At 49.6% G+C, this 10,044-nt stretch overlaps 1 protein-coding gene across 1 annotated transcript in view; it reads right to left on the bottom strand.

Annotated features, from left to right (window-relative positions):
- Positions 1–6,637: 6,637 nt before the first annotated feature.
- wif1 (wnt inhibitory factor 1) overlaps positions 6,638–10,044 on the bottom strand; it is a 12,707-nt gene continuing 9,300 nt past the window's right edge. The window contains exons 8-10 of the mRNA XM_061229934.1: positions 8,561–8,656; positions 7,631–7,726; positions 6,638–6,759 (exon numbers count right to left, since the gene is read on the bottom strand). Of these exons, the coding sequence (XP_061085918.1) occupies positions 6,638–6,759; positions 7,631–7,726; positions 8,561–8,656 (314 nt within the window). The remainder of the gene's footprint in view (positions 6,760–7,630; positions 7,727–8,560; positions 8,657–10,044) is intronic.

The following is a 10,044-nucleotide window of genomic DNA, read 5'->3' as shown; positions in this document are numbered from 1 at the left end:
GCTAAAGTTACTCATTTGAATTCACCATACAGTTTAGGAACTGTCCATCCAATTTTCATAGTTTGGCTTCACGAAATCAGACACGTAGAGCATAAATCTCTAATTGTCCGTCGTGAACTGCGTTGGAAAGCCAACCAGAAGCACATCTGCCTCAGTGTGACAAAGTCAAACCCACGGCAGGCCGGACAGTGAGAGCTACGAGCGGCCGCTCATCTGAGGGTCACGTCTCCCCCCGTGGGGAACTGCGTCCTGCGAACAGCAGGGGATGGAAGGAGGTTACAAATGCTGGCGACTACCCTCATAAAACCTGAATGTACAGAAACGACACACTGCATGTGAGCCGCAGGCAGTAAACAGGGCGAGGGAAACTAGTCTCGCAGGCCGGCGTATTCAGATACTTTTTCCACTTTTTTGTTAAGCGTGGTGGAAAAAAACAGGAAAAAAACTACATCCAAGCGGCGTAGGTTTAACCTGACCTTCATTTACCACGCGAAGAAGATAAATTAACAGTCTTTGAAGGCGCCGGTTCTCCGGGGGTAATGTTGCCATCAATAAAAAAAATAAAAACACAAGAAAACCTTAAAAGAGGCATTCGCCGATCACCGGCAGGAGCCGCGCGGCTCTTGTGATGACAACACAGACCGCGTCTTTGTGTTTTCGTTTTTCGTCTCTCTAATACACCCATCACCTCCGCTCAGCCCCGTCAGGGTCGCGCTCTGATCTCCGCGCTTTGAAGCTCCGCCAGCTGTTTCCCAGCGCCGGCCAATCGCGGCCCGCTCGCGCTGCGAACGGCGGGATTCCAGCCGAGGGCGGAACGAGGGGGGGGACTCCCGGCGTGACAGCGCCTTGAAATCAATTAGGATAATAGGGTGGGAAAAGCGAAGGAGCGCCCGTGTTTCCCAAACTTCCAAGATGCTCGGGCCGTTTCCTTTTCATCATCTTGCATTAGTCTGGACGGGGACATTTTAATTACTGTGCAGCGGAGAGCTTGAAAGAGCGCCCCATTGATACACGCTCAAAACATCGAAGCGTGGTGCTTAATATTCTCAACCACACATGCCCACTTGATTATCAGATATCTTGGATCTCAGGAAAAAATTCACGACAGAATGCAATACTGATGCCTGTCGTACGAACAAAGGCAAAAACTTTGTTTGCCCAAGAAATCCCTCCTGTCGATTTTTTTTACTGTGTCCGAAAGATATGTAGCTATTTGTGAAAAGCACACAGAAATGGCATTCAGACCATGCCATAGTTACATGACTTTTAATGTTTTAATTAAGTGTGTAACTATTAACTATTTTAAACAAAAACAAAACAAGCTTTTCAAATTTTAACTCTAGAGTGGAAGAACACAAGGATTATACTTCAGCTTACAGGCCTACTTTTCAAAATCTAACAATGGATATCACTCCCACAATCACCCCCTCTATCCCACAATCCCCTCCTCTTCTATCACTCCCACAATCACCCCCTCTATCCCACAATCCCCTCCTCTATCACTCTGACAATCACCCCCTCTATCCCACAATCCCCTCCTCTTCTATCACTCCCACAATCACCCCCTCTATTCCACAATCCCCTCCTCTATCACTCTCACAATCACGCCCTCTATCCCACAATCCCCTCCTCTATCATTCCCACAATCACTACCGCTGTCCCACAATATCCTCCTCTTCTATCACTGCCATAATCACCTCCTCTATCCCACAATCCCCTCCTCCTCTATCACTCCCACAATCACTACCTCTGTCCCACAATATCCTCCCCTTCTATCACTCCCATAATCACCTCCTCTATCCCACAATCCCCTCCTCCTCTCTCACTCCCACAATCACCCCCTCTATCCCACAATCCCCTCCTCTATCACTCCCACAAGTGTACATACAGTGTCTATCCTGTACCACTGTATGCAAACTAAACTAAATCTCAACTACATTTTCATGGTTATTTTGAATTACAATGTTTTATCATGCGTAACTGCACAGGGATTTAGCAGCGTTTTAGAGGCTGTTATTATTTTTAACTTATTCCGGAACAAGACTTAAAAAAAAAGAAAAAAAGAAAGCAATACATGATGTCATCCTGACACCAGAAGAGTCCAGAGATTCTATTCAGCTCTGCAAATAGGAAGTCCCCCAACCCCCTGACCCCCCCCCCCCCCCCCCCAGATAAAACAATCACCGCTATCTGCCCCCCACCCCCCACCCGGCCTCTGACAGGCGTCCGCGTGCATCTCCGGAGGTGATGAGGGGGGAAGACACGAAATGAAGCACCCCCCCACCCACCCATCAGCCCTGCTGACCCCGTGAAAGCCTGAGTGGGTGGTCCTCTAAAGATGCATGCCGGTTGTACCTCACCCAAAAGAGGGATGTGGACCTGTATGCTTCATTAAGAAGCCCCCCCCCCCCCCCCCAGCACCACCACCACTCCACCCCACCCCCCGGCCTGCCCCGTTCAGGGGGGGTTGGGGGGGGGGCACAGCCGCTTTTGTGAGCCTTCTGGAAGAAAGGCTTTCGGGAAGATAAAAGGGTTTTCATCAGCAGGCCCCAGGAATGCTACAGCTCATGCTGCCCCCCAGTTTCCAAGGGTGGCCCTTGGGGGGGGGGGGGTATTCCTATTAGTGTTTACTGAAACACACAGGGTAGGGATGTGTGCTCAAACAGGCCAGCAAGCAAGACCTCTGGCTCACGTCCAGAAAAAAATAAGATACGCTCTCAGAAATAACGGGATGAAAAGTGCCTCAAAAGTTACGAATGCTCGTCGCTGGAGCTGCACCCTGAGGGTGTGTAAAATGCTACCCCTCATCAGCAATATATAACTAATTTTTGCTTGGAAAATTTACTCATACTCATTTGTATCTAACGAGAACGTTACCGTACTTTCCGGGTACATTTGTGAAGTTCCATCCATCCATCCGTGATCTTAACCCGCTTATCCTGAACAGGGTCGCAGGGGGGCTGGAGCCTATCCCAGCATACCCAGCATACATTGGGACAGGTCGCCAGTCCATCGCAGGGCACACACACACCATTCACTCACACACTCATACCCACGAGCAATTTAGACTCTCCAATCGGCCTAACCTGGACTGTGGGAGGAAACCCACGCAGACACGGGGGGAACATGCAAACTCCGCACAGAGAGCCCCCGGCCGACGGGCATTCGAACCCAGGACCTCCTTGCTGTGATGCGGCAGTGCTACCCACCGCACCATCCGTGCCGCCCACATTTGTGAAGTTGAAGAGCCAAAATTCACGTCCACTGTCACTTTATTTATTTCTGAGAGTGTGAGATGAAGGAGAAAGCTTGAGCTCCTCTTATTATTTTGTCGTTTCTTCCTTTCCCAGAATGCCCCAGGAGCGCCTGACACAGCGAACACAGCCGTAACCTTCACATCCACCAAAGGGGGCGCTGTCACGCACAACCCCTCCCTCCCAGGGCAATGCCTCAGCCAATCGCGTGGCGCTCTGTGGGTCAGGTGATTCGCATCACCCCGTGTGATTGCCAAACGCAAACCCCCCTCCTCCTTCATCCCAGCAATCGCTCCAAATTAGCTCCGACAACCAAATAGGAATTCACAACATTTAACTTTAGTATTTCATTACGTACATACACACAAGAGCATAGGAGAAGCACACTTTTTCGTTTACAATATATTAGGCAGTTTATGTGCTGTGTTACAATGTTATAAACATTAATTACAAAGACTTTTAAGTGAATAATTCAAAAGAAATAAAATATCTTCTACCTTTTTTTCTTACACTTTTTTCTAAGGCTAAAGTACAATTCAGGTTGATATAGCAATTTCACTACGTGATAAATATTAATAGAAAAAGTGGTTTACAAAACAAAACAAAAAGAAAATTCTTCATTAAATACAATAGATGTAAAAGAAGACAAGGGGATGAGGAGATGTGTACAGGTAGACAGTGAGACACGGAGACAACACTGGCCCCATAGGCTGGAGTTCAATAAGAGACAGACACTGCGTACATCAGCGTTTACACAGGGAACCTCTAAATCTTGACCGTCTTACACTCGACGTGTTGAGCTACTTTACAGTTCATGGGTTTCCACGCGATAGAGGGATTATGGTGCGTCCGGGTGGGTGTGTGTGTGTGTGTGTGTGTGTGTGTGTGAGTGAGTGCGGAGGGAGTTGGGGTCTGCACAGCGTTTGAGAACCACTCCGACGACGACCGCGCGCTGTCGTATTCGACCGCTCGTCTGTTTTATCGTTATTTTCCGTCGATCTAACATGGCGGACGCTTGAAATAGACGAAGGGTTTTTCAGTGTTCTTTGGTGTTTTTTTAATGCGTACCATTAGGATTTCCTAAGTCAGACACAACGAGCGGGAAGGGGGTTAGCAGGGCGGATGAATATACAGTACTGTGCACAAGTCTTAGGCACCCTAGACTTTATTATATTTATGTTTATTTTTTTGTGTGTGTTAGAATCAAAGAACACATTTGAGATTTCCAAATATTCCTTTTCCAAAAGATTTATTTTTATTTAGACATTTTAGTATTTTATTTTTAAAAGTAACATATTACTGGAAGCAATTTACTACTTTTTACATAAAAACTTGATCATGGCTGTCTCCAATATGCTTGGAACCTCCCTGCTAATTGTGCAGGACAGCGTTGGCTATCTCATAGAAGTGAGGCAGTTTTAACAACGAAGGATGGTCACAAAAAATATTGATTTGATTCAGTTTTTAACTACTCTGCCAAATTACTAAAATGTAATGTAAAATGTATAGCATGTTTATTTAGGACCTTTCATAGAATTATTTTGAAAGAATCTTATCTGTACAGAATGTTAAACAGGTGCCTAAGACTTTTGCACAGTACTGCAAGTAGCCAAGAAACAGACACGGAAGACGGTTCTACGGAAGGGTTTAAACACAGGGAGTGGTCGCGTGCTGCTCAGTGCTGAACTCTTACAAATCTGCTCGGATTATCTGCCTTTTTCGTGCGAAACGTCGATATATAAGAACGTTATTATTATTTTTTACTGAGGAACATGGCCGCCGTTTCCCACTCGGATGAGATATACTTGTTATAATGGACGTGTTGGTCATACCACACTCCAACGCACACCACTACCACTGAGCAGCGTGTTATAAATGCTTATGGCAGTGTGCCCTCAGAGAGAGAGAGAGAGAGAGCTAGAGAGAGAGGGGAAGAGACCGAGAGAGAGGGAGAGACAGCGAGAGAGAGGGGGAGGGAGAGAGAGACAGCGAGAGAGAGAGAGGGGGAGGGAGAGAGAGACAGAGCGAGGGAGAGGGAGAGAGAGAGGGGGGGAGGGAGAGGGAGAGAGAGACAGAGCAAGAGCGAGGGAGAGAGAGAGAGAGAGGGAGAGAGAGACAGCGAGAGCGAGGGAGGGAGAGAGAGAGAGGGGGAGGGAGAGAGAGGGAGGGAGAGAGAGAGAGAGAGAGGGAGAGAGAGAGAGGCCACAGTCGCTACTGGTGTGAAATGGGGCATTATGCGCACAGCCCTCCGCTCATCTGGATCCCATTATCGCACAGGGAGAATGCCGGGGTCAAAGGTCGCGGAGCGTCTGGTGTCCTAAAGGAGTCCGGTTCTGCCGAGTGCCTCCTAGGGGGGGGGGGGGGGGTCGCTCAAATGTAGCAGATTGGGCCGTGAAAACGAACCCCGTGTTTAAACAAGCCTGGGTGAGGTGACCCTTTACATCTTGGGCACTGGAGGAAAAGTGTATCGCAGAGCTCACGAAATTAAATAAAAAACCCTGAAGTCTCACAGGCGTGATCTAAAATATAAAATCCTAAATAAAGTCAGATTATGAAGCCTATCAGAGCTCCGATGTACATGTAATTCAGCGTTCATTATGTAAGTGTGATACCCTCATACTCCTGTTAATCAGAGAAGCCTGTTTCATGGGACAAACTTGCAGTGCCACTTAAATGTTATGCCGTTGCGCCGAAATCTAAAACAAACTTTGGATCGTGGCAGAAAGAAGGCTCGTGAGGAACTCTGAAATGAACCGGGTTCCAGTTCATCTGCTGCGCTCCATGGACAAACAAAAAAACAGAAAATCGGATCAGATTTTCACACGTATATTTGAGCCATGTTTCTTTTTTCCTTATTTGTTTGTTTTTTTTTTTTTTTTTTTTTTTTTTGGTCATTACTGTCGCTTTTGCTGCAAAGATGAATCCAGCAATTATCCCTCCCGGAACATAGAGGGCGCACCCTCTTTGCACGGAGTCGGCGGCGCAAGAAAGGGAAGGCTTTGAAACGAGGCCGGCTTGAATGAACGGAAAAATGAAATCGTTCAAGGAGGAGCAGAGGATGTCGGAAAAGGGCATAAGCGAACGCGGGCCTTTCATGCGTGTGCCCGGCTGGGCGGGACTACTGCTGCCTATCAACGACGCACAGGTCTGAACCAATCACACGAGTTCATATGGAGTCGGAGAAGCCCTGATTGGCTCACGGGGGGGGGGGGGGGAGTTATGCCATTCATGAACTTCAACCACTGGAATGAGAGAGATACTGAAGTACTGGGTTTGGAACAGGACCCAGGGTCAGGATGTGGGGTGTGTGAAGGGAAGGAGGGGGCTAATGTTGGGTGGTGGTGGGGGGGGGGGGTTAGGGGGGCTCCAGTGTACCAGGGCGCTCATACGACGTAGTTGGTCTCTGGAGGGCTTCTGTTGTGGGCTCCCTCCTTTGTGTCCTTGGGTGAGGGTGGGGGCTGTTTGTGCTTGGGCCCCGAAAGTCTGGCCGCACCCCCCCGGTGCCCTGGGGAACAGAACGGGTCACATCAGAGATGAACCTAGACGCACACTCTGCAAAAACTGACTGCCTCAACTGCAAGTGTATATTTTGAAACCCGAATTTAAGGACTATAAACACAGGCAGAGGGTGAGTCGACATGTCAGTGAGCCGTAATCAATGATAGGAAGGGATTTACAATGGTCTTGTAACAATGTTTTTACACAACAATCTCACCTATTCTACCTTTAAAATTCACGTGAAGTGAAATGTTCTCATTCTGAATAAATCTTGAGATAAGACAAACTGTCTTACCTCATAGCCAATATTCTTGTCTTATTTAGCAAAACAGTTAAAGAAATAAGATTTAAAGTGTGAATATAAGACTGAAATACTTGTTTCTGGGTTTTTTAGTGCATAGGGGTCTGCAGCTCTGGTCTACAGCTGGAGGGTCTCCTGGTTATACTGCAGGTACAGATGTCTTAATATCAGAAAGCAATTCAGAACCAGGAGAGGTGAGAGAACTGTGTAACTAACTTCTGTACTTTTTTTAATCCGATTTCAGGGTTCATTTTGGGCCGTTTTGGGGTTCCGGCCCTTTTTTTTTGCCTTTCTGTTTCTCAGGTCCTTTTTTTTTGCCTTTCCGTTTCTCAGTGTTTCTCCTGTAAAAAGCACCATAGAAATAATAAGAAATGTGATTGTACCGAGTCAATTCGGTGCTGAGTGACCACAACAAAAACCAGCAGACCCCATCGGTCAACACCAGGGTGACAGAGCCCTGATTTGGAGGAAGTAGCCATTCTGGAAAATGAAATTATTGGGAAAGGGAAAGGGGGCGTGGGAAAGGGGCGGGGCTCGGGACGCGGACGCCGGCGATTGGACAGGATCCTGCACTTACTCTTGTTGCAGGTGCGTCCGTGCCAGCCTTCCCGACACTGGCACCTGTTTGGCTCCGCACACGTCCCGTGGGTACCGCAGCCAGGATCACAGACAGCTGCGCACACACACACACACACACGCACACACACACACACACACACACACACACACACACACACACACAGATATTAGCCTCTGGAAAGCTGGAATGACATCACTGGCAGTAAAAGATCACTCTCTTGCCATGATCTCAACAGTACATTAAGACTGACTCATCAAATGGACTTTATCCTGCACCTGGGGGCCCACGGCGCAGCCAGTTTCTCCTGCACCTGGGGTCCCACGGTGCAGTCTGTTTCTCTTTCACCTAGGGGCCCACAGCGCAGTCTGTTTCTCTTTCACCTAGGGGCCCACAATGCAGCCAGGTTCTCCTGCACCTGGGGGCCCACGGTGCAGTCTGTTTCTCTTTCACCTAGGGGCCCACAGTGCAGTCTATTTCTCCTGCACCTGGGGACCCACAGCACAGCCAGTTTCTCCTGCACCTAGGGGCCCACAGCGCAGTGTGTTTCTCTTTCACCTAGGGGCCCACAGTGCAGTCTGTTTCTCCAGCACCTAGGGGCCCACAGTGCAGCCAGTTTCTCCTGCACCTAGGGGCCCACGGTGCAGTCTGTTTCTCTTTCACCTAGGGGCCCACAGTGCAGTCTGTTTCTCCAGCACCTGGGGGCCCACAGCGCAGCTCACATAGCTCATATACCCAAATAGCCGCTGTTCATACAGGAAGCTGAGCTCTGGGGAAAAGTTGAGCGGTCGGAAGCGTATTCTGCGTCCGGATCACGTCGTAAGATCCCCCCGTGTGGTTTCTGCTCCCCTTGTTTTCCCCGTCTGACCCCAGGATACTGGCCCGGGGTGTGGCGGTAACCCTGACGCCCGGGGAGAGAGGATGGCTTACCCTTTGAGCACAGGTCGCCATGGAAACCCTTGCTGCACTTGCACTTGTTCCGTCCCGTGCACTTCCCGCCGTTCCGACACGGCTGCCGGCATTTACCTGGGAAAGACAGGACACACCCGACATTCCCGCTTACTTCCCAGGAAATGTTATGGGCTGGATTGACACCACCCCTTGAGTGAAAGTCATAGCGGTTAAGGTACGTGACCGGGACCCGCAAGGTCGGCGGTTCGATCCCCGGTGCAGCCGCGATAAGATCCGCACAGCCGTCGGGCCCTTGAGCGCGGCCCTTAACCCTGCATTGCTCCAGGGGAGGATTGTCTCCTGCTTAGTCTAATCAACTGTACGTCGCTCTGGATAAGAGCGTCTGCCAAATGCCATTAATGCAATGTAATGTAATGTAACTCAAAACAGAGTTTAGATGAGTTCAACAGGGACCACATGCACCGATGTGTGGGATCGAATCGCAGCTGGTTTGTCTGCGTAGGTAACGTTCGATTCGGTTCGTCTTGTCTCAGGTTTCGCGCCTGTTGGTCTTTGCCCACCGTTTCATCGCCTCTCCCCACACAAGCCGGCTGCAGATGTTCCTTCAGTGGAACGTAGAAAAAAGATTAATTTGATTTCATTCACGAACCTCCAGGGAGACAGGCGGTGCCAAAACCCAAGATAAAGATCTCGGGGTGAAAAAAAAATATGAAAAAGAAAGACAATAGCAAAGGTGTGAAAAGATACTCCACATGTTAAAGCAGATCCGGGTGTGGGCGTTTTAGTCTTTTTATCTCGCTGGAAGATTCGGTTTCGGCTAAATATTTTATTAAGGCTCAGTTTCACACGGCTGTCTGTGCTCCGTGGATCCGACTCCTATATCCGCGGGGGGAAAAAAAAAAAGAAAAGAAGAGGGAACGGGGGACAAAGCCTTAAAGAAAAACAGACGTCATGGAAGACGATAACGGTTACAGTTCCTGTCACGGTGAAGCCCCGCCCCTCGGAAGCCGACACCCAATCGCGGATCAGAGGGCAGCCGCGGTCGTCACGGGGACGGGGGTCTTATCGGGAACAGCTGCGTATCCCCCGACACCTGGGGCCGGGGAGCCGGGAGAGAGTGGGCGTCCCGTTCCTCGCCCGTCCGGTCGGACGCGGTGACATCACGCGGGCCCCGACTGCCTCAGAGCCTGAGAACGCCGAACTGGGGTCCCCCCCCACCCGCACCCCGGGGGTTCAACCCGACACCGCCCCCAGAAGCTGCTTTCATGAGACAAGCTCTCTCGTGTTACACTGTAGGCATTAGGCAGACGCTCTTACGTGCGGGGCTAGCAGCTAACAGCTAGCAGTCTTTGCCTTCGTTTACGCGGTCATTCGGGTGAAGTGCCGTCCTCAGGGGGTGCAATGACGGTGACCCACCTGTGTCTCAAACCTGCAACCACAAATCCCCCAAAACACAGCTCCCTCACCACGACCCGACAGAGCAGACCTGGGTCTACCAGGGT

This window comes from Conger conger, chromosome 19 (assembly GCF_963514075.1).
Source record: "Conger conger chromosome 19, fConCon1.1, whole genome shotgun sequence".
Classification (NCBI taxonomy): domain Eukaryota; kingdom Metazoa; phylum Chordata; class Actinopteri; order Anguilliformes; family Congridae; genus Conger; species Conger conger.
Note: the sequence above shows the minus strand (reverse complement) of the source record. Positions and strands in the feature narration are given on the sequence as shown.